The 25,241-nt window shown below is 46.0% G+C and overlaps 2 protein-coding genes across 2 annotated transcripts; both read right to left on the minus strand.

Annotated features, from left to right (window-relative positions):
- Positions 1-84: 84 nt before the first annotated feature.
- Positions 85-12,109, minus strand: ubap1lb (ubiquitin associated protein 1-like b; the record flags this gene model as incomplete). Its single annotated transcript, XM_079255801.1, has 5 exons — positions 11,321-12,109; positions 9,364-9,924; positions 4,169-4,375; positions 414-515; positions 85-219 (listed from the first exon to the last, which is right to left on the minus strand). Exons 1-5 carry the CDS (start codon positions 11,426-11,428, stop codon positions 85-87), a joined length of 1,113 nt encoding a protein of 370 aa, XP_079111927.1. The 5' UTR covers positions 11,429-12,109.
- A 2,918-nt stretch (positions 12,110-15,027) lies between these two features.
- On the minus strand, positions 15,028-19,799 carry pdcd7 (programmed cell death 7). The gene is made up of 5 exons (XM_079242435.1): positions 18,798-19,799; positions 18,575-18,713; positions 18,278-18,508; positions 18,115-18,202; positions 15,028-15,211 (listed from the first exon to the last, which is right to left on the minus strand). The coding sequence occupies exons 1-5, from the start codon at positions 19,794-19,796 to the stop codon at positions 15,055-15,057; spliced, it is 1,614 nt and encodes a 537-aa protein (XP_079098561.1). The 5' UTR covers positions 19,797-19,799; the 3' UTR covers positions 15,028-15,054.
- Between the last annotated feature and the right edge of the window lie 5,442 nt (positions 19,800-25,241).

Here is a 25,241-nt window from a genome sequence, read left to right on the forward strand (position 1 = left end):
AATGTATTAAACGTATTTTAATGAATAAAACATGAGCCCAGATGCTCCCTGCTGGTGCGATGTTCATGGGCCACGCGCCGCGTTTCATGCCACGCGCATCATCAGCTCTTCCAGCGCACGCTCGCAGTGGTTTTCGTGCACCAGAAGAACTTCTTTGATGGCGTTCTGCTGGAAGCCCATCTCGTTGAACTGACTCAGCAGGTGAAGGAACTCCTCCGCCTGAGCAGCAAGAAATTATCACGTTCAACACATTGCAGGGAAAAAGTTTCATGACGTCACATGGTAACAGAAATAAAAGTATTTTTGCTGACTGTTTTACATTTTGTTAAAGGGGGAAAAAAAACCTTCAGATTAAATGAGAATTTTCTCCCCATTTTTTCTTTGTTTGGCATTTAAAGGGTTAAATGCCTTACCTTTGTTTCACAGTTCTGAAACATCTCCAGAGCTTCTTCCACCTGAGACATGTCATAACCCCGCTGGCACAGGTGTTCACACGACACCAGGTAACTCAACACCTGCAGACAAATACAAATGTTACACACAGTGTGCAGATGAGAGGTCATGTGACCAGCATGGCTCCTGAGAGAATCTACATACTGATAGACCTGAAATAAAATATGAGCTGATTGTCAGTCTGATGCAGCAACACATAGAGCAGCTTTTACTGGTGTAACTGGGGACAGCTCAGTAACATAACTAGCCATAATAAGAACATTTCAGAGTCTCTCAGATGGAACAATGGACAGAAGTTCATCAATCAGAGACTAACTGAATTTAAACATTCAGAATAATGTTACTCATACTGTAAAGATCCTCCAGCTACAGTGTAAAATATCATCAGAAGACTCAGAGAAACAGGAGGAGTCTCTGTATGCTGGTACAAGGCTGGATGCTGGTAATCTTCAGCGTTAAAAGCAAAATAAAAGCCAGTAACTGGTCTCCTCACGTCCCAGATGGTTACAGACAGATGCAAAAAGAAGCGCGGACGCTAAGTTAGCCATCACAGTCAATCATAGCCAAATTCTTCACAAAGGTTTTGAGAGGAATTTTGCTGGGATTTTTTACTTCACTGTCATTTTACAAGGCATCCATGACATTTTCTTAGGCTCAGCTCTTTTCCTTTTTTTCCACCTTATGTCCAGTTTCCACAAATGTTTTAAAGTCCTACTTTACATCCTGCCAACAGCTCGTTATGAATCACCTTGTTGATGCTAAAATATCTTAACTTCTTTCTGCTTGAATGGTTCAAGTGGCTTAACAAACACATTCCTTAGAGATGACCTGGCACCAGAAGTAGGTCCTGCATTAGTTCAGTCAAAGAGTATTCATACACAGATCTGAGCAACTAACATGAGTTAATCCAGTCTGACGTCAGTGAAACACAATCTGCGTGAGACCACAGTGATGGTAGCCACCCCTGCACAAGACAGTCTGAAAACCTCAGGTTTCTCCTGCAGTGATCCTGCAGCTCATGTTGAATGTCTGCTGATATCTGAATTCAGATTATATATGCAGGAGAACATCTGGACTCCATTTTAACCCAGCAAACATGGAGTTTGAACATCACATAATCTAACTTCAGATAAAGCTCCTTTACACTCTGCAGCAGTTATGAGTCAGGTTCCACTGGTTTCTTTACTCTGCTATATGGTGGTTTACATCCAGATGTTTACTCTGCTATGTGGTGGTTTGCATCCAGATGTTTACTCTGCTATGTGGTGGTTTGCATCCAGATGTTTACTCTGCTATGTGGTGGTTTGCATCCAGATGTTTACTCTGCTATATGGTGGTTTACATCCAGATGTTTACTCTGCTATATGGTGTTTACATCCAGATGTTTACTCTGCTATATGGTGGTTTACATCCAGATGTTTACTCTGCCATATGGTGGTTTACATCCAGATGTTTACTCTGCTATATGATGGTTTACATCCAGATGTTTACTCTGCTATATGGTGGTTTGCATCCAGATGTTTACTCTGCTATGTGGTGGTTTACATCCAGATGTTTACTCTGCTATATGGTGGTTTACATCCAGATGTTTACTCTGCTATATGGTGGTTTACATCCAGATGTTTACTCTGCTATATGATGGTTTACATCCAGATGTTTACTCTGCTATATGGTGGTTTGCATCCAGATGTTTACTCTGCTATATGGTGCTTAACATCCAGATGTTTACTCTGCTATATGGTGCTTAACATCCAGATGTTTACTCTGCTATATGATGGTTTGCATCCAGATGTTTACTCTGCTATTTGGTGGTTTACATCCAGATGTTTACTCTGCTATATGGTGGTTTACATCCAGATGTTTACTCTGCTATATGGTGGTTTACATCCAGATGTTTACTCTGCTATATGGTGCTTAACATCCAGATGTTTACTCTGCTATATGGTGCTTAACATCCAGATGTTTACTCTGCTATATGATGGTTTACATCCAGATGTTTACTCTGCTATATGGTGGTTTACATCCAGATGTTTACTCTGCTAAATGGTGGTTTACATCCAGATGTTTACTCTGCTATGTGGTGGTTTGCATCCAGATATTTACTCTGCTATATGGTGCTTAACATCCAGATGTTTACTCTGCTAAATGGTGGTTTACATCCAGATGTTTACTCTGCTAAATGGTGGTTTACATCCAGATGTTTACTCTGCTATATGGTGGTTTGCATCCAGATGTTTACTCTGCTATATGGTGGTTTACATCCAGATGTTTACTCTGCTATATGGTGCTTAACATCCAGATGTTTACTCTGCTATATGGTGTTTACATCCAGATGTTTATTCTGCTATATGGTGGTTTACATCCAGATGTTTACTCTGCCATATGGTGCTTAACATCCAGATGTTTACTCTGCTATATGGTGGTTTGCATCCAGATGTTTACTCTGCTATATGATGGTTTACATCCAGATGTTTACTCTGCTATATGGGGGTTTACATCCAGATGTTTACTCTGCTATATGGTGGTTTGCATCCAGATGTTTACTCTGCTATATGGTGGTTTGCATCCAGATGTTTACTCTGCTATATGGGGGTTTACATCCAGATGTTTACTCTGCTATATGGTGGTTTACATCCAGATGTTTACTCTGCTATATGGTGGTTTGCATCCAGATGTTTACTCTGCTATGTGGTGGTTTACATCCAGATGTTTACTCTGCTATATGGTGGTTTACATCCAGATGTTTACTCTGCTATATGGTGGTTTACATCCAGATGTTTACTCTGCTATATGGTGGTTTACGTCCAGATGTTTACTCTGCTATATGGTGGTTTACATCCAGATGTTTACTCTGCTATATGGTGCTTAACATCCAGATGTTTACTCTGCTATATGGTGCTTAACATCCAGATGTTTACTCTGCTATATGGTGCTTAACATCCAGATGTTTACTCTGCTATATGATGGTTTACATCCAGATGTTTACTCTGCTATATGGTGCTTAACATCCAGATGTTTACTCTGCTATATGATGGTTTACATCCAGATGTTTACTCTGCTATATGGTGGTTTACATCCAGATGTTTACTCTGCTAAATGGTGGTTTACATCCAGATGTTTACTCTGCTATGTGGTGGTTTACATCCTGATGTTTACTCTGCTATATGGTGGTTTACATCCAGATGTTTACTCTGCTATATGGTGGTTTGCATCCAGATGTTTACTCTGCTATATGATGGTTTACATCCCGATGTTTACTCTGCTATATGGGGGTTTACATCCAGATGTTTACTCTGCTATATGGTGGTTTACATCCAGATGTTTACTCTGCCATATGGTGCTTAACATCCAGATGTTTACTCTGCTATATGATGGTTTACATCCCGATGTTTACTCTGCTATATGGGGGTTTAAATCCAGATGTTGACCTTGTTATGTGATGATGTTTATGGTGTTAGCTTCACTGTGTTGTGAGTAAACAGATTACGTCATGGGGAAAACACGCTGTGGCATTCTGGTCTCTGGATTAAATCGACTCAGACTGGATCTGTGTTTCGTAGCTTTGTGCTGTTTATATTAGATCATCTGGCGGGGGGGGGTGGGGGGGTGGGGGGGGGGGGGTGATGTTTGTTTTTTTACTGATTTTCAACAAAATGCTGAGTTTATCTATTCAACCTCTAACTAAACAACATTAGGCCCAGGCAGCGACCCTGACCTGATCTGGAGTCTGCTGCCCCATTCTCTGCAGGGTGATGATAGCAGTACGTAGGGGGTAGCCTCGAGCCGTGATGACCCCCAGCAGGTCCCTCTCCTCTGGGCTCAGAGCTGACAGGAGTTCTGCCGATGAGTCCAAGGCAGAGCAGAGATCCTGGGGAGGGAAGACAGTGGGGGGTTTCTCAGGAGGATCTGTACTGTGATGCATCTAAACAGAAGAACAGATGGTAGTGGGTAATAGTGGACCATGTACTACAACCAAAGGCAGTATCAGGAGTCAGATTGTCAGGCTGCAGCATGGTGTCCTGGCCTGCACTTCTACTGAGCAACACAGAGGACACGGATCTTCTAATCCTCACCAGCCTTTTATAGCTCGTCTGGATTCAGGCACCAGATTTACACCATTTATTTTTAGCTCGCTGATCCCTGAAAACATGCAGGAGATGGCTGGATGGCTAGAATCGATTTCCTCATCCAGATAACATCATATTGACATTTAGCCATATGTAAGTCGCTTTTGATAAAAAGCATAGTCTAAATAACTAGAATAAAATAGAAAGACAAGACACCGCAAGATGTCAGCAAAACCAAGCCTCCCCTCATCAGACCCATGTTGACCTGACTACAAATATAGCTGGTGATGTGAGAGTACTCCTCGTTAACAATGCTTTACATTAACAGTGCAACTGAGAACTTGGTCCCTGCTGGAGTTCAGCTGTATCTGATGGAGTTCTTCAGGGTTCAGTCTGCACATGGCAGTCACTCTACCATGTCCTAGCTTGACAGCATCAGCCAGCCTCATGAGATGGACCTGGGCTAGCTGAAAGAAGCAAAGAAAAACACTCAAGTAGATTTTATCATCTGGTAACATCAGATGATAAAATTTACTTGTTTGAGTGTTTTTCTTTGCTTCTTTCAGCTAGCTTTGCTGTGAGGGAGAGCTTTGTTAATGGTCATGCAGGATCATAATCAGAGTCACAATATGAGGTGAAGATCTCTAAGAACCACCACAAAAACTCCAGCAGGATGTCTGTTTGGTTAGCTCAATACTTAATTCTAACTTTGGTTTGCTTTGTGAGTACCTCCATATTTCTGAGCAGTGTGCAATGTGAGCTGGGCGGCAACAAGAGGCGGGGACCCTGGCGGTCCGATCCCTGGCTGCAGAAACTAGTTCTAGGGACGTGGAATGTCACCTCTCTGGTGGGGAAGGAGCCTGAGCTTGTGCGTCAGGTTGAGCGGTTCCGGCTAGACATAGGTAGACTGACCTCGACGCATGGCTTGGGCTCTGGAACCAGTACCCTCGAGAGGGTCTGGACCTTCTTCCACTCTGGAGTTGCTCATGGTGAGAGGCGCCGAGCAGGTGTGAGCATTCTCATCAGCCCCCAGCTTGGTGCCTGCATGTTGGGGTTTACCCTGGTGGATGAAAGGGTAGTTTCCCTCCACCTTCAGGTGGGGGGACGGGTTCTGACTGTTGTCTGCTTATGCACCAAACAGCAGTTCAGAGTACCCACCCTTTCTGGAGTCCTTGGAGGGAGTGTTGGAGGGTGCTCCTTCTGGGAACTCCATTGTTCTGCTGGGGGACTTCAATGCTCACGTGGGCAATGAGAGTGAGACCTGTAGGGGAGTGATTGGGAGGCATGGTCCCCCCCCTCTGAACCCAAATGGTGTTTTGTTATTGGACTTCTGTGCTCGTCATGGATTGTCCATAACGAACACCATGTTCCAACATAAGAGTGTCCATATGTACACCTGGCATCAGGATTCCCTGGGCCGCAGTTTGATGATCGATTTTGTAGTCGTATCATCGGATTGGCTCAGATGGTGGGGGAGGAAGCCGGTCAGATCTGGCAGGCCCAAACGTGTTGTGAGGGTCTGCTCGGAATGCCTGGCAGAGTCCCCTGTCAGAGCGAGCTTCAACTCCCACCTTCAGCAGAGCTTCGACCATGCCCCAGGTGAGGCGGGGGACATTGAGTCCGAATGGGCTGTGTTCCGTGCCTCTATTGTTGAGGCGGCCAGCCGGAGCTGTGGCTGTAAGGTCGTTGGTGCCTGTCGTGGCGGTAATCCCAGGACTCGTTGGTGGACACCAGCAGTGAGGGATGCCGTCAAGCTGAAGAAGGAGTCCTATCGGGCCTCCTTGGCCTGTGGGACTCTGGAGGCAGCTGATGGGTACGGCATGTGGCTTCGGCTGTCGCCAAGGCAAAAACACAGGTGTGGGGAAGAGTTCGGCGAGGCCATGGAGAAAGACTTCTGGACGGCTTCAAGGCGATTCTGGTCCACCATCCGGGGTATCAGGAGGGGAAGCGGTGCTCCATCAACACTGTGTACAGTGGAGGTGGGGAGCTGCTGACCTCAACTCGGGACGTTGTGGGTTGGTGGAGGGAATACTTCGAAGACCTCCTCAATCCTACCAACACGTCTTCCGATGAGGAAGCAGAGCTGGAGGACTCAGGGGTGGACTCTCCTATCTCTGGGGCTGAAGTCGCTGAGGTGGTCAAAAAGCTCCTTGGCTGCAAGGCCCCGGGGGTGGACGAGATCCGCCCGGAGTTCCTTAAGGCTCTGGATGCTGTGGGGCTGTCCTGGCTGACACGCCTCTGCAGCATCGTGTGGACATCTGGGGCAGTGCCGCTGGACTGGCAGACTGGGGTGGTGGTCCCCCTTTTTAAGAAGGGGGATCACAGCGTGTGTTTCAATTACAGGGGAATCACACTCCTCAGCCTCCCTGGTAAGGTCTATTCGGGGGTCCTGGAGAGGAGGGTTCATCAGATAGTCGAATCTCGGATTAAGGAGGAGCAGTGTGATTTTCGTCCTGGTCACAGAACAGTGGATCAGCTCTATACCTTCTTTGGGGTCCTGGAGGGGACATGTGAGTTGGCCCAACCAGTCTACATGTGCTTAGTGTTAGATTACCCTGTAGTGTGTTTTTCCACTTTCATTTAGAGTATAACTCCAAATCCAGAACTCCATAGGTTGATACATTTGATTTTCATTGATCATTTTTGTGTGATTTTGTTGTCAGCACATTCAACTATGGAAAGAACAAAGTATTTAAGAAAAATATTATTTCATTCATTCAGATCTACAACATGTTACTTAAGTGTTCCCTTTATTTTTTTGAGCAGAACACTGGTTCTGGAAGTAAAGAGCTGCTAATGCAGTTCCAGCCTCACATGGAGATCAAATGGGGAAAGTTTCAGGCTTTGAGTGATGAGTCTGGAAAACCCACTTCTGAGAGTTTTTCATGGCTTCCCTTTAGGTCTTGATTCTTCCGTAGACCACCAGATCCTCCTCTCACAGCTGGAGCAAGTTTACATTGGTTCTAGACATATCCAGCTAATTGGACCTTTACGTTGGACCGGTACTCTGCACGTCTCCTCTTTGTAACAGAGTCTCACAGGGATGCATCTTGGGCCCTCTCTGTAGCCGCTTTCCCACTGTAGGAACTATTTGAAGTTCCTATAACCTTTTCAGGAATAGAACTATTTTTCTCAGAACTACAAAAAAGTAAAGAATCACAACAACAAGAGTAGAGCAAACCGGAAATTGGTTTAAAAAGTTGGACCTAGGCCCCTAACCTGCTGGTAATGTCGGAACAAAGGACTCCGGGCTGTTGGAAGTGCTTAGTTATGAAAACCCAGCGCGTTCGGAAGAGCTTGAAGCTTTGTTCCTAAATAGGCGAGCTGATATACATCACCTGTTTTACAATGATTTTGTATTTGATGTGGCTATCACCCATGTTTATTTGATCAGATGGAACTGGACATCATTGTGCACACTCTTGCTGCCATCAGCATGCCTCTCTGCCCTCGTCCAGGAAGCACGTTGTTCCAAGACAAGTTCATTCATTCATTCATTTTCCGAACCGCTTATTCCAATTCAGGGTCGCCAGTCCATCGCAGGGCCACACACAGAGAGACGAACAACCACTCACGCTCACACTCACTCCTAGGGGCAATTTAGAGTGACCAATTAACCTATCATGCATGTCTTTGGATGGTGGGAGGAAGCTGGAGTACCCGGAGAGAACCCACGCATAAACGGGGAGAACATGCAAACTCCACACAGAAAGGCCACTGACCAAACCAGCCAAGGATCGAACCAGTGACCTTCTTGCTGTGAGGCCACATTGCTAACCACTGCGCCACCGTGCAGCCTTCCAAGACAAGTTAAGATCTCTTATTCTAAAATTGTAAAAAAAAAAAAAATTAAAAAAAAAAGAGGGTACATTTTCATGCCAAATCCGTTTGCGCGACTAGTATTTTGCCAAAATAATTATTAAGTAATTGTATATTTTTCTTTGGCTGATTTTGTCATGAGGTTATGTTTGTCGCTTTATTTCATTGTTTCCTGTTTTATTTTGTACTTTTGTTCCCTTGTGTACTTATCCCCATTTTGCTTCCTGATTTTCTGATTCAGTTCCCCTGTTCCTTGTTGTTCCCTCTGTGTATTAATACCCCTTTGTTTATGTTCTCAATGCTGGTTTATTGTGTTTGTTGTCAGTTAGTGAATAAAATATTTTTCAGTATTCCCTGGGTTGCCTGCCTCTCCATCTCTGCATTTGGGTCCACACCACCAGCTTCGTGACAGATTTGAGTTGGTGACAATACCAATAACACAATACTTCACAGAGCCCAATGAGAATAAAGTTCGGTGCGACTGATTTGTCGAGAATGAGCTGCATGTCCCCAACCACATCCCAAGGACAACATGACGTCATTCTGTCCTCCAGAACAGGAAGAAAGTTCCAGATTCTGGTGGAGGATATAACAGAATGTGGATCACCTGCAGCAGACATGAGCTGTTGGTCTTTACAATGCTACGTCTCCTCAGACCAGATGGATCTGAGGGCATTCTTGGCAAGGCCGGATTATCCAATGGGCATTATGGGCATGGGCCCAGAGGCCCACGCCCGCTTGGGGCCCACATAGGGCATATACCAGCAACTTGGACATGAAGCTAAATGTACATAAAAGCTAGATAGTTACACCACAGTGTCTAGTGTCTTGCTATTGGTACTACTGACTGAGACATGTTAGAAATGTTGTTTCACATTGTATCAATAACAATTTTTACGATGTTGCGGTGGGAAAGGGGTCCCTGGAACACTCTGGGTCCAGGGGCCTGTGCACTTTTAATCCGGCCCTGATTATTGATAGACTTGTGCTCTGAGCATAGTGCAGGATTCAGCTGACTTCTTACCGTATGTTCTGTGTACTGGTCGCTCATGGTGATGTCCACTGTGTTGGCTCTGATGTTGTGGGCTCTGTGGGACACCGGGTTTTGGGACTGTCTTGCGGTGCTGGACTGTGTGGATGTGTCCATCACTGAGAGTGAACACTGCCGCAGGTTCTTCCTGCGCTGATGCGGCAGGCTGCTCAGACAGGACGGAGGGTTCAGTAGGTCAGGAATGAAGGCTTTCTGTGGCTTCCTCTGACTGACGGGCTGTGCACCCACCGGGCCGGCTGTCGGCGGTGGGCTCGGCTCAGCAGGAAGCTCTGCTTCATCGTCAGAGTCTGGGATGGTGAAGTTGACGCGCAGGACGGCGGGGTTGAGGCTGTGGGACCGCTGTCGAGGGTTGGGCTCCCAGAAATCAGAGCTGTGGCGGCTGGCCAGGCGGCTCTGCTGTGGGCTGCTGAACATCATCCAGTATGGTGGGCAAGAAGGCAGAAGTCCTGAGGAGGAGGTGGGTTGGGGCTGGTGCTGGTTGCTGAAACCATTCTGTAGCCCGGTGAGCACCCAGTTCTCCAGACTGAATTCATACTGTCACATGGACAAAAAGCACGTTAGTCACAGAAATCCTTTCCTCAAGTAACCTCTTCTCATTCTTCTGCTGTTGTTCTCAGATTGAGCTAAATTAGCATGCAGGAACATCATGTGGGCTAAGACCAAGAAAACTTCAGGAGACCACCATCAACTCTGCTGGTACCAACAGCAGGTATGTAAAAAGCTTCTTTCACACCCAGTGATGCTGCCAAAGCTAACAGGAGAGGCTAACAAGGCCAGAAAGCCAGAGAATTATCCAAGCTTTGTTTTACCGTTTGTGCCGTTTGTCCGTTCTTAAAACTGATTAGCTCTAAAACTCACCTGCAGGTTTTACAGCTTTCTACAGGAGCTCTAGTGATGCTGATTGGTTCATTTTTCAGCATGACTTACTGCTGCGGACCCGTTCATTTATGTGGAAGCAGGAAGATTTTCACTCATTCTGACTTTTCTTTTGTCTGGCGAGGCGATCTGAGTTTGTATTCGCTGCATTTTAACAACTTATGAGGAACAGACAATATGTCATGATGTCCTGCAGATAAAAGGACAAAGCCGTGTTGCTAAATGATGTCCTGTTAGAGCCTGTAACAGACTGGCCACCTGAGTAGGTGTACCTGTCACGGTGTACCTGCCTCTCGCCTCCTGGGAGGAACTCCAGCCTCCCTGCTACCTTTAAAGGGAACAAGTGGTCTAGAAAATTGATGGATGTCCTGGTACATAAAACCTCACAATGAAGACGTTGTTGAATCTTTTTCAGGCACAGCTCCTTTACACGGACATATACATGTCCTCTTTAGCTGAACAATCTGGCTTTAAAACTCTGCACAGCACCGAGGCAGGTTTGATAAATAACATCCTCTCATGTTGTCCTTGTGTTGTTGGACTTTGCAGCAGATTTTGACACCATGGACAACACTTTAGTGACTCGGTTCCACCATCTAGTGAGCATCTGTGGTACTGAACTGGAGGTCTTGGAAATGTCGCTCTGCTACACTTCCATATGGGAGTCTGCATCACCGATTACTTTATACTGACAGGTAAATGAGTCACTCAAGCAGAAGAATACTCTCTCTCTCTTGCAACTTGGTATGTCTTGAGGACATCTGATCTGGAATGCTGTCCTGTTTCCTCTTTATAAGGAAAAAACCAAAGTGATGGTGTTTGATCCCAGTTGCTTTTGTAACAGCCCCCATCCCCCTTTTCTTGCAGTTGCTGCTCTCAAACCATGGAAAAAGCTCCCTCTCCACATTAGACAAGCTTCCTTGCCTGATTTTTAAAACTCATCATAAAAGCCCTTTTTATTCTTTGGCATTCTGCTCAGCAACAGACTTTAATATGCTGTTGATCAAATGTAAATGCATCTGGAGACATGTCCAGCTGCAGCAGCAGGTCTTACCTCTGTCTCTCGCAGAATGTCCATGTAATCAGGGATCGCAACTCTGACATCATCTTTCACCTCCTGTAAGACAGCGGCCTGGAGCGTCTTCAGGGGGACACCGTCCATACTGCCTGTACAATGAGACACAGCCGAAGACAAACTGGTGTCAGGAAGCTGCAGCTAACCCAGCCAGATGGTCCTGATCAACAATCCTCTAATCTGTAAGCCCCTACTCATTAATTCCCTAATCAGTAATCCCCTGATGTATAATCCCCTGATCAATAGTTCCCAGACCACGGTGTGTTTCCTCACAGTGAGGATGAAGACGGTCAAGCAGGATTTGTTGTGATGTTTTTCTTCAAGCCACAGTAGAAACCTGGACAAGATCATACAACCAGAACATCCCCTGGTCTTCCTCCTTAGTGTAGTGAAACAGTTTCATCATCATCATCATCATCATGAGGGGGACTGCCAGACAGAAGTATGAAAGCTGGTTAAAATGCTCCTGACAGAAATGAAGAGGAAGAAAATGGAGGATTAAATGAAACTAGGAGGTCATGAAGGTTTTTTTTTTCCCAAGGAAAAATAAAAGAAGAAGAAAAGTGATTGAATTCAAAAGTAATAAATTAGATGTTGATAAAAATTTTTTTAAAAAGAGACGTAAATGATGTGGGACCATCCAGAGGGACTTCAGAAGCAACCAAATAAATAAAGTTTTATTACATAGGAAAACGGTTCAAATACACATTTATTTCACACTTTATGCAGAACTTCATAAAAAAATACTTTTTCTATTAAATGTTTGCAGAATTTATTAGTACATTAATCTGCTGATAAAGTATTTTTCTATTTCTGTATTAATTTTCATTTATTTAGTTTCTGAGCTCCAGAATCAGCCTTTCATATTTTCATTGTAAATAATCAGCTGATTATTAGCTCTTAATCTGAGGTGTCCTGATGTCACAGGAACGTTTTCTAATAACAAATTGTTCGTTTTGATGGAGTTATTTCTGTGTCTAAAACTGGACTCTCTGTGTGATGTGAACTTGGATGGCCGTCGGTGAGTCTACTGCTTTAGCTCCCCGGAGGCGACATGCCGGATAGAACCTGTCCCACCTGCTCCAGTCCTTCACCCCTGACCCCCCGTGAGGTCGGCAGATCACTCCGTGTTACTGTAACTAATAGTTTTGTTGTTTTAAAGTATATTATAATGTTGTTGAGCCTGGGATTGTGAACAGTCAACTGTGTTGTTTTAAAAATGCTCTATAAATAAAGTTGGATTGGATTATAAAGTTTTTTTCAGTAAAAGTTGTTTTCAGAGTAAACAACCTCTGAAATCCTGCTGCATAATATTAAAACTGAAGTCTATATCAGATGTACTTTCCACTGATCCCGTCTGCCTCCACCTTTATCTTTCTATATCGGTGCCGCGTTACACAATGAGGAGACTCGTGGAGGGATCAGAGATGACAGCCAGGAGGACGCAGAGACCATGTGACCCACGCAGCCATGAAAGAAACAAGGTCTGGATTTCCTGGAGCACAAAGGGAGCAGATGGATGCAGCCTCACAAATCCAGTGTGACATCAGAAAGCTCAGCTTCTGTCCCATCTGGGCATGAAAGACCCGAACCTCCAGCAGATGGTCCAGAATACCCAGCAGAAGAGAGGACAGATGCTCCTGAGGCTCAGAGTATCATCTCTGACATGAACTTAGATCTAAATGTTGCTCCAAAAACATCCCAACAGAAATAACTGCTTCCAGCGGAAGTGATCGGTTCCAGTAAATGTAACCAGTTCCAGAAGAAATGACCAGTTCTAGTAGAAGCGACTGGTTCCAGGAAGCCGGAGGGGGATCCGTCCCAGAGTTTGGTGAAGCTGCAGAATATCTTATTGTCACCTCAACAACTGACTTTACGACAATGTTTTAAGTCCGAACAGATCCTTTAAAGGAAACTGAAACATTTGATCATCAAGGCAAAAACACGTCACATTTAAATGAACTGCTTTGAAAATATTTTTTATAAAACTCTTTAAAAAAGTCAGAATGTTAACAGAACGTCAGCCTGAAATAAAATCCTCATATAACTATTGGAATGTCGTTAATGCAACACTTTAAAGTCCAGTTTGTTTGTTTTTTCAACCAAAACAAATAATGTAAATGTAATGGCAACGGCTGTCCCATAAAACGCCGTCAATCTGACAAAGTGGACAATCTGATGCCAAATATCAAACTTTAAAATAAAAGGCCAGCTGCCAAAAATAAATCTGATTATTAAGTATAAATGTGACATAAAATGGGATTTAAATGATTTTTGTCATTAAGATCAGATGTGTAAGTTTTTGTTTAGTTTTGACATTTTGGGCTAATTCACAGAACTGGTGTTAAAATTCTAAAATGATTGGAAAATCATGGAAAATGGAATTTTCTTTAGGAAATTTCATCTCTTCAACGCAGCTGAAACTCCATGACAATCTCTTCAGTAGCTTCATTTTAAAATGCTGTTATTTTCTCAACTGTTTTTTTTTGTTTGTTTTATTATTGCCATTTTAAAACTAAGAAAAGTGTAAAAAGATTGTAAAAGTCACATATTTTGTCATTCCTTCAACAGAGAGCAGAATCAGAGCCTACCTGTGTGGCGTCGGAGCTGCTGGCACTCTGAGGTAATCCAATAACACACAGGGTGCAGGAAGTCAGATCCCAGCTGAGCACAGCGCCACATAGAGCTCAGTTTAATAACTAACTCAGATAAATGTGAAGGAGCTTTTTTACGCCGTTAAAAAAATAAAATGTAACACAGCCAATCAGCAAAGATGGAGCACATGACCTCCCAGTATGGGCTGCTGTGTTTTAAACTGGAGATGATGGAGAGATGACTGGTCGACACTATAATAAAGCTAACTGCAGTCATCCAAACAGGACATGACGGACAAATGAACGAGCTTCTGGTTATTTCAGGCAGGCTGAAGTGGTAAAGACACCTCTGACCTGCTCAGACAGCTTAAAAGACCTTTCTATAATCAGACAATGAACATGGGACGACGTCGGGAAGTCTGAACCTAAAACACTGAACGCATCATCAAGAAGGGACAAGTTTCCAAAAATAATGACTTGTGTTTTCATTTCATTTAGATTTAAGAAGCTCGGTGTCATTCATGCTTAAATCTTTCCCTCCAGCAGCCTGGTCATCTGATTTTAATGTTTCACAGATCGGCAGGCCGTCTGCAAAGCGACGGTATGAAATATCATGCCGTTTCCACCCAAACGCAACATGCACGAGAAGAGCAGAGGGCCCAAGATGCATCCCTGTGAGACTCTGTTACGAAGAGGAGACCTGCAGAGTACCGGTCCAACGTAAAGGTCTAATTAGCTGGATATGTCTAGAACCAATGTAAAACTGCTCCAGCTGTGAGAGGAGGATCTGGTGGTCTACGGAAGAATCAAGACCTAAAGGGAGGCCATGAAAAACTCTCAGAAGTGGGTTTTCCAGGCTCATCCCTCAAAGCCTGAAACTTTCCATGTGAGGCTGGAACTGTATTAGCAGCTCTTTACTTCCAGGACCAGTGTTCTGCTGGTACCACAGGATGTCCCAGAGCTACCAGCATGAATGGAGTCCACATCAACAAACTGGTTTAACACCAAGCGGCTCACAAAACTCCTTCTTTTCATTTATTTTCTCTAAGAAAATAACAAACATTCTTCTAAACTAAAAAACAAAACATGAAACGTCGTCCTCGTCCGCTTCTCAGGAAACTACTGGCATGTGGTTTCTACGCCGGAGTCCGCGTCGCCGGCCTGCAGAGCCGAGGCCCAGACCTGGTCTGACGGGGCGTCTGGCAGGATCCACCTCTGAGGAACCCAGGAACCATCAGGATGATCTGCTGCAACCAGGAACACATCCCAGTCCGTCCTGAAACAAAACCACATCATCAAAGCCATGACACAGCACCTGATTTCTACTGGAAGAGTCCAACGAGAGCCGCTCAGTGTGTGATACAGCTGTGTGATACAGCTGTGTGATACAGCTGAAACAAACCTTCAGTCCATGCTTGGTGGAAATAAAACAAACTGCTTTTGGGGTGAAAACAACCCTTTAAACTATTAGAAGTGATGCTGTAATAAACCTACAAAGACTCTGAGCTTCAGAACCAGAAGCACTGATCTCCACAGGAAATGATTTACTGTGAAGCTTCATGAGGATCATATCAGTAGTTTTTCTGGGTGCAGGGGAACTTTCACTTTTAGATTTTAACTTCTAATAAAGCGTTAAACAAGTGACTTTGCAGAAGAGGTGCCTGGGTTGGATTCGGACTTGGAGGTCTGGAAACTGGAACTTTGGAGTCTGGATAACCTGCTGGTTTTCTAGTGGACCCCGTTTTACAGTCAGCCAGTAGGGGGCGCGGTTGCACAAACATTAGTGGCCTGGTAGGGCAGATCTCCGTGTCCACAGGCTTTTCCACCCAGGATCCTGACAGAACTTCTCAAATCAACCATTTGTTGTCCCTGTGCCCTTTCAGGTGGAAAGATGGACCGAAATCCACCAGTCTGAGACAAACTGGATCGAAGCATTCAGAAAAATGTTCCTCAGGCTGTGAAGATCCACCGTCTACAATGTAAAATATCATCAGAAGATTCAGAGAATCAGGAGGAATCTGTATGCATGGGACAAGGCTGGGTGCTGTTGCTCTTCTGCATTGAAGACACATTTCGTAACTTTCTGACCTTACAACTTCGCGTCTGGGACGTGTTCGACGACACAGTGACATCTGTATGTGGATTTCTGGAGCCACTGCAGCATCCTGAGGCTGAGAACCCGACACTATACAACTTTTACAGCCGGGACGCGACGTGACTTTGCAGCAGTTTCACTTCACGGGATAATAAGGAACTGGCTGGTCTGAACATGCAAACCAGCCAGTTTGGGCTGCTCCATTATGACAGAAATTATAATCACGATGATTTTGACCGAAATTGAGATCTATATTATTTAACAAAATTATCCAGTATTTTTAAACAACGCTGCGCGTCGTAGTGTTCTCGACAGTTGAGAGGACATAAATAACATTGGTAACATTCGTGATGTTATCTAAGACACAAGGAAGAAGCATTGAACAATCCTTTTGAGGTGGGCAGGAATGATTTTTTGTAACGGTCCGTGTGACAGCGAAGCTGTCATAACCTCATATTATAACCGTCTAATGCACGGGTTCGAGTTGTTTAATCTGCTTTTACCGCTTATATAAGAACTATTTTACGTTGGCCTCGATGTACGTTTTATGCCAAACAACCGCTGTCAGGCTGCACTGCGTTTCTCTCATTCACCCATAGACTGTATATAAAGAGATGGGCGGAGCCTCCGTGACGTCACCTGCAGGTTTCTGAAGAGCTGAATTGAAGCTCGGTGGGCGGTTCCTACCATCGCCATCTTGGCAGGGGCATGCGTGTCATCTCGCCCGGAAAAAATAAATATGGTCAAAGAGGTGGAGCTGAGGAGTGTGAGTGGTTGTTTGTCTCTGTGTGGCCCTGCAATGGACTGGCGAGCTGTCCAGGGTGTACCCTGCCTTCGCCAAAAAAAGCCAGCTGGGATAGGCTCCAGCTTCCCCGCGACCCTGAATTGGATTAAGCGGTTTGGAAAATGAATGAATGAATAAATGAATGAATTAGGTGGAGCTGAGAGGGGGGCTGTGAGCGTCATGGTGGATGATTGACATCAAGTGAACTCCGAGCTTTCTGTAGCTAAGAGCTAACCGAGCTAACCCGGAGATAACAGGAGCTAACCAACTAACGGAGGTAAGCGGGCTAAAGCTAAGTCATGTTGTTAACCAGCTAAATACCGCGGTTGTTCTACGTTCTTCTTACTTGAAGCGGGAGATCGAGTACCTGTCAATCAAAAGGACACGCCCCTAAATATGCCAAACTTCAAGATTAAATTACTTTAAAACGGGTGAGTTAGAAAAAAAATTCACTCCCCCCACAGTTGTCATGAAGGTAAACACCGGAGCCGACTGAGACTGGCCGCCTGGGAGTGCTTTAGGACGGGAGAGGCTCCCGCTGCTCCTTCCTTACAGTAACTGCAGGACAATATGTGTCTTCAAGTCAGTCGCCAGAACACCAGAAAAGTCTCTAATAACTCCAGTAAAAGCTGCTAGATTTGTCGCTTTTAACAAAAAAAAGTCTCCAGATTTAGAGAGAAAGTCTCCAAGTTGGCAACAGTGTCTGAATGAAAGCAAAGCGGCTGTGGGAGGAGTTTACAGCACAGCGCTGCAACGCCAGAGACGCTCGATTAGCAGCTGAAGACAGCAGGAGAGGAAACTGCAGAGAGAAAAATAATCACACCCTTTTATTATTATCATTGTTGAAAACCCAGATTGTAATTGAGATTAAAATCCGATTCATCGCCCAGACCTATAACATCGCTGATTCAACAAAGAAATGATTACAGGTCAGGTAGGATGGCAGATGGATGCTGAAAACATGGCAAAAGTTCTGTAGTGTGTCTTTAAAAGCCGAAAAAAATTCCAGCAACTAGGACTGCAGAGCGGCTAGAATCCTGCATCAGACCGGAACGTGTCAATATTCCTGTCCCAAAACCGCAAATGCTATCCTCCCTTCCTACATGTTAAAAGAAGAGGCGCCAACAATGCTAAAACATCATCCCGGAACTACTTTTTACATTTTTACAGACATGTTGATGCATCAGATTCCTGTTCTCCATCAGATGATAAAATGTTTCTTCATCTGAAAAGTTGTTTATCTTCTGCAAAGAAAAGACTAATGCAGTTCTGGTTTTCCTGAGTGAGGCTGGAGACGTACCTGATCTCCAGCAGAGCCTGCAGGGACACCTCTGCCTGGCTGTAATACTCTCTGAACGCCTGCAGGACGCCGGCGGCCGGAAGATCCTCTGCAAACAAACACATGAAGGGAAACTGAGGCTGTTGCTGAGGAAACGGCCTTCTTACCCAGTCCGGCCAGTTACCTCCAAACAACATGACGTCCACTCTGCGTCTCCTCTGTAACTGTCTCTCCCACTCTTTCTTCACTCGTCTCTCCCGTTCCCTCTTCCTCTCTTCCTCTTGCTCTCCTTCCAGCATCACCATCAGGGCTTTTTCCTCAGCGGAGTAGAGTGCCGTCCTCTTCCTCAACACACACCGGATCTGCTCCAGCCGGCAGGCAAAGGCCTCATCACACTGCTGCTCGGTGACAATACCTGGCAACATGAACAGTCAGAGCTGGTCCAACAGAAACCTCCTCCATCAACCCATGGAGAACCCACCTTTCCTGGCTGCCGCTTCCTTCCTCAGCCTGCGCAGCTTCTCCAGAGACTTCAGGACGTCCTGCATCCTCTTCACGTCCGCCTGCTTCCTTCGAACCTCACACAGGACGGCATCTGCAGCTGCCTTCAGCTCTCGATCCTGATAAACAACAAAACCTTCATTTCTTCTCCTGATAAACAATCTTCATCTTTTCTTCTGCATCAGTCTCACACATGTTCTGACCTTCTTTTTCTCCTCCACCTGCTGAATCCTCCTCATCCTCCACTTATCTATGGCAGCTTCTTTCTCAGAGCTGCGTTCCTCTGCCTGCTCGGCCTCCAGCTGCAGCTGCCGTCGGGCCCTCAGGCCCCGGGCCCTCCTCTGTCTGAGCCGGGACAGCTTTGCTTTCAGTCGATCTGCGGAGTCGGAGAGGAGGCCCAGCTTATCCTGCAGCTGCCTCTTCACCTGGAAGGCGGTGTGAATGGAGTCTTCCCACACCCCACCTTCATCCAGGTCTTGTTTCAGGGAGTGACAGATCTCCTCCAGCCGTGAGAGGAGCCTGGCCGCCCCGTACAGACCCTCCCTGAGATCGGGCACAGAGATGGGCTGTGTCTGGTCCTGCCGGCTCTCGGGGTTCCTGGTCTTACCTGTTCTCTGGAGGAACCCACGTAGCCATTGTTTGTCCTGCCTTCTTTCCAGATCCCCTTCATCCTCCGCATGTGGTCCAGCACTGAGCTTGGAGGGCCCCATCCCTCCAGGGGTGGGCCTCCCTCGGTGGTCTTCATACCGTCTCTGGCTGAAGTCCGGTTCGGACTCGCGGCGGTACCGCGGAGGTCCGGTTCTGTACTGAGTAGAAAAGCCCTGAAGCGTTGACACGCTGTCGTAGACGTTTACCGGGGCCGGGATGGCGGTGAATGGGTCGGGGGGAGGGCAGCCGAAGGGAGGTGGAGGGACCAAAGGGTCGAAGCCATACGGAGGGGGTGGGAATGGGGGTCCTCCGAGACCGGCTCCCCCATGAGGTCCACCGAAACCTGCTCCTCCTGGAGGAAGCGCGGAGAAGTCGCTCCGCAGCCTGAACGGGTCGCCGTCATACGCCGCAGGAGTCCAGCGCGGAGCGGGGAGCTCCGCTGCGGTGTGAGGCGCTTGCAGGCCCGCGGTGTGATGCCCAGTAGCCTGCAGAGCTCCCTGATGAGACCAGTCCATCTTAGTGGGACCAGGAACTGGCTCCCACTGGTCGGACATGCTCTTCTTCGTGGGTTCTCTTCTTGTTCTTTCATTTTAACAACAGCTATAGTTTCAGTAAGATGTTAGTAGTGCCCCCCCGTGGACTGAAGCAAAATTAAAACTACATTCTCATTAACTTTAAACCGTAAAGTTTTTATCAATATGTGTGCCTCAGTGCTGTAAAGCATTGAGGCACACATATCACTATCGCTTTGCGTTTATTCCGTGATCTTATTATTTTTAAACTTCTCCCGTTTCTGCCCGATTTTCGGTTCGTATCTCCTCCAAGGAATTTGCCAGCACCCTCACTAAAGTTATATCAAAACGTGCGTTTCGATCGGGAATGATGTGCTATGACTTTTGCTCTACAAAAGTCTTACGGTTTTTACGTAATTCGCAAAAAACTGCAACTTTTTGTCCCATAGGAATGAATGGGATTTGACCGGATGGAACGGGGAAAAAAATCTCAAAACCCAGCCAAATTTGGAGCCCTACAGCTCAGCCATACTTTTACCTAGGAACATTATACAAAGTTTAAACGGTCACGACAAATGAAACTTTAACCATCTTAACGGACTTTATCATATCTCTTGCAGTTTTGACGCTATCGCGAGTTACGTTTCATGACAAATCTGGAAAACGGCTAAAATCCCTCTCCACTCTAGCTGCACACTAAAAAAATTTATTTCTCAAATCCTCAAACAAAAAGCTCCTACGCCCATTGTTTTTGTCGTACATGCACAAGCTTTGCATCAAAATGTTGTGAATCAGGTTGGCTACAACCTAGACCTCGGCTCCGAAATTGTTCAGACACACGGTTTTGGAGCTACAAAGGTTAGAAAGCCTACTTTTCCTCCCATTGAAGCCCTATTCAAATCTGACCGGACTGAAAATTTGCCCTCGTTTTTTTTTTTTTTTTTTTTAACTTGCCGCCGTTTAAATTCCTTTCAAAATAGGGCAGAATAAATCACATCCCTGTGTTCCTGAAAGTCTTCTGGTGCTCACGTTTCAAGAATTATTTTGATACGACTTTTAGTTTTCGAACAGCGCTCGGTTGTTCGAGGGCTTCATTCGGTCCTGTTCATCTCTGTGCTCTGTATATGTGTCAGTTTGAGTGAGATGGCAGTTATAAAGTGTCCTTGTTGTCAGGGCGACCTTAACAAGCAGGAAGCCGGTTTAGTGTGGATGACCGGAATCACGCACACGCCAACCCATATACAGTAATATACAGTGGTTCAGAGGAACAGGATGCAGTTATTGATCTATTCACACTGTTTATTGGTTTTTCATTGAAACTACTCAATAACTGTTTTGATGTAGTGAGTATCAGCAGACGAGTGCGTCAGCGTGCCTTTCCTTTTTTTTCCCTCTCCTCTTTCAGAGAAACAGGATGCATTTAATGATAAATAAACACCCTTTTTATTGATCCACTCTTTTTGTTTTTAATGATTATCTCTCATTAACTGCTGTCAGTGGGAAGTAACAGACGCGCACGTCAGCGAGCCTCTCCTTTTTCTTTACTCCTACAAACATACATTAATGCCAAAGCACACCTCCAACTCTCCATACACACACAGCTACACGCCAACACACACACCTACTCATAGACTCTCTCTCACATATACACACTATACATCATACCTGTGTACCTGTCAGTCTTTTCAAACCTTCTCCCTCACACACAGTAGAACATTCGCTTTACTGCCTCCTCTCCCATACACAAGCTGAGTATATGTAAGCCATGTTTGTAACAGCCACACTAAATATTATACTGTAGGTGAATCTACTGTTCACAGCCCCTCACTCACACTCATTAGTACATTTGCCACACACACTGGGGTGCAGGCAGCTTCATCGGCACCCATCAAAATTTCTTCAGAAATTTTCCAGTTATTATTAAACCATTTCAAGCATAAACAATAAGAACAGATAAATAAACCAGATATTCCAAGCAGCTCTTGAAAGTACATAATAACAAGGGGAAAACAACATAGACAGAAAAATTAAGGTTCTCATACAAAACTGATGTTTCTGTTTTCCTAAAACTTACCAAAAATTTTTAATCATTCTTAAATTATTTTAAATTGTTTAAAAATCAAATTATGTCTACCGAAAAATTCAACATTTTTAACAAATTTGATCTCATAAGAGTCAAACAGGCACTAAAATCTGAACCCAAAAGACTTTAATAAAGCATCACCTGTAGAAGAGACAACCCTGAGTTTCTACATGCATTAATCCAAAATAAGCCCTTGATTCAAACATTCAGCTCATAAATTTAATTATTTATTGTTTGAAAACCAACTTTTATGTTGGAAAACAAAGGAAGAGGGAAAATCTGGTTCTAGTTTGGATTGTATCCATTTCTGACAACATTCTAAACTATATTTTTCTTACGGGAAGGCAGCAGGAGAAGAATACAGTCCATGAAGTTTTCAGAGTTTGAAAACCCAGTGGTGCAGAGGAATAACATTCTTTTAGTGTGGTTTCATTCAGTTTTAGAGGTATTTTATTGCATCTTTCTTTTCTTTTTTAAATAATCCATCCATCCATCCATCCATCTTCTGCCGCTTATCCGGGGTCGGGTCGCGGGGGCAGCAGCCTAAGCAGGGAAGCCCAGACTTCCCTCTCCCCAGCCACATTTGCCAACTCTGCGGGGGGGATCCCGAGGCGTTCCCAGGCCAGCCGAGAGATGTAATCCCTTCAGCGTGTCCTGGGTCTTCCCCGGGGTCTCCTCCCAGAGGGACGTGCCTGGAACACCTCACCAGGGAGGCGTCCAGGAGGCATCCTGACCAGATGCCCGAGCCACCTCAATTGGTTCCTCTCGATGCGAAGGAGCAGCGGCTCTACTCTGAGCCCCTCCCGGATGACCGAGCTCCTCACCCTATCTCTAAGGGAGAGCCCGGCCACCCTGCGGAGGAAACTCATTTCAGCCGCCTGTATACGAGATCTCGTTCTTTCGGTCACGACCCACAGCTCATGACCATAGGTGAGGGTAGGAACGTAGATTGACTGGTAAATCGAGAGCTTCACCTTCTGGCTCAGCTCCTTCTTCACCACGACAGACCGGCGCAGAGTCCGCATTACTGCAGACGCCGCACCGATCCGTCTGTCGATCTCGCGCTCCATCCTTCCCTCACTCGTGAACAAGACCCCGAGATATTTAAACTCCTCCACTTGAGGCAGGACCTGACCCCCGACCTGGAGAGGGCAATCCACCCTATTCCGGCTGAGGACCATGGTCTCAGATTTTGAGGTGCTGATTCTCATCCCAGCCGCTTCACACTCGGCCGCGAATCGCTCAAGCGAGAGCTGGCGATCACGACCAGATGAAGCCAACAGGACCACGTCATCCGCAAAAAGCAGGGACCCAATCCTGAGGCCACCAAGTCGGATCCCCTCAACACCTCGGCTGCGCCTAGAAATTCTGTCCATATAAGTTATGAACAGAATCGGTGATAAAGGGCAGCCTTGGCGGAGTCCAACCCTCACCGGAAACGGATCCGACTTACTACCGGCAATGCGGACCAAGCACTGACACCTGTCGTACAGGGACCGGACAGCTCGTACAAGGGGGTCCGGTACCCCATACTCCCGGAGTACCCCCCACAGGAGCCCCCGGGGGACACGGTCGAATGCCTTCTCCAGGTCCACAAAGCACATGTAGACTGGTTGGGCAAACTCCCATGCCCCCCCCCAGGACACCAGAGAGGGTATAGAGCTGGTCCACTGTTCCGCGACCAGGACGAAAACCACATTGCTCCTCCTCAATCCGGGATTCGACTATCCGGCAGACCCTCCTCTGCAGGACCCCTGAATAGACCTTACCAGGGAGGCTGAGGAGTGTGATTCCCCTGTAATTGGAACACACCCTCCGGTCCCCCTTCTTAAAAAGGGGGACCACCACTCCCAGTCTGCCAATCCAGCGGTACTGCCCCCGATGTCCATGCGATGCTGCAGAGGCGTGTCAGCCAGGACAGCCCCACAGCATCCAGAGCCTTAAGGAACTCCGGGCGGATCTCGTCCACCCCCGGGGCCTTGCCGCCAAGGAGCTTTTTGACCACCTCAGCGACTTCAGCCCCAGAGATAGGAGAGTCCACCCCTGAGTCCACCAGCTCTGCTCCCTCATGGGAAGACGTATTGGTAGGATTGAGGAGGTCTTCGAAGTATTCCCTCCACCGACCCACAACGTCCCGAGTTGAGGTCAGCAGCTCCCCACCTCCACTGTACACAGTATTGATGGAGCACTGCTTCCCCCTCCTGAGCCGCCGGATGGTGGACCAGAATCTCCTCGAAGCCGTCCGGAAGTCTTTCTCCATGGCCTCGCCGAACTCCTCCCATGCCCGAGTTTTTGCCTCGGCCAAAGCCGAAGCCGCATGCAGCTTAGCCCGCCGGTACCCATCAGCTGCCTCCAGAGTCCCACAGGCCAAGAAGGCTCGATAGGACTCCTTCTTCAGCTTGACGGCATCCCTCACTGCTGGTGTCCACCAACGAGTCCTGGGATTACCGCCACGACAGGCACCAACTACCTTACAGCCACAGCTCCGGCCGGCCGCCTCAGCAATAGAGGCACGGAACACAGCCCATTCGGACTCAATGTCCCCCGCCTCACTCGGGACATGTTCGAAGCTCTGCTGAAGGTGGGAGTTGAAGCTCGCTCTAACAGGGGACTCAGCCAGACGTTCCCAGCAGACCCTCACAACACGTTTGGGCCTGCCAGCTCTGACCGGCTTCCTCCCCCACCATCTGAGCCAACTCACCACCAGGTGGTGATCAGTTTTTTAAATAATAAAAAATAAAACAACTTGTCTGGAGACTATTCTGGTACTGAACCAGCTTGTTATGCTCAAAATATCCCACACAGGGGTGCTGCGCAGTTTAACTCATCACAAACGAAACAATCATATCTGTTCAAACATCCTCATCATCATTTTTGACAGTTTATTCCTAACTTGCACAAGCAACACCAAACTGGACACAAGTCAAAAGCACATCCCCAACACACCACCACGCTTGAAAAGTAGCAGGAGGAAGAAAAGCACATAATAACTGCTTCTTGTTTGTAGCTAGGAAGAATAAAGAAAGGTTTTTAACATTTAAAACTGCAGATCTGAACTCATTTCTTTGTCAGACGTCTATATTTACCGCCTGCTGCATGTCTACGTCTTTCTGCTTATCACGTTCCAGTTGTGTCTCAGTTTTATTACGGCCTTCAGGACACATTTTATCAGCAAACATTCTTGTGTTTATTCTGTAGTGTAACAGTTTTATTGTGTTCTGTTTTGACCGCCCTCCAGCCTAACAGGAGGAAGCATAATGTCTATGGGAGGAAGTAAAGATCACCACAGACATCATGAAGATCACCAAACACCAAGAAAAGCAGCATTATGTTGCATTCGAAGGAAACTCTGAACTTTTTTTTTTTTTTTTTTCCCACATCTATGTAATGAAATTAAATGTCAG

This window comes from Telmatherina bonti (genome assembly GCF_933228915.1).
Source record: "Telmatherina bonti genome assembly, chromosome: 1".
In the NCBI taxonomy this organism is placed as follows: domain Eukaryota; kingdom Metazoa; phylum Chordata; class Actinopteri; order Atheriniformes; family Telmatherinidae; genus Telmatherina; species Telmatherina bonti.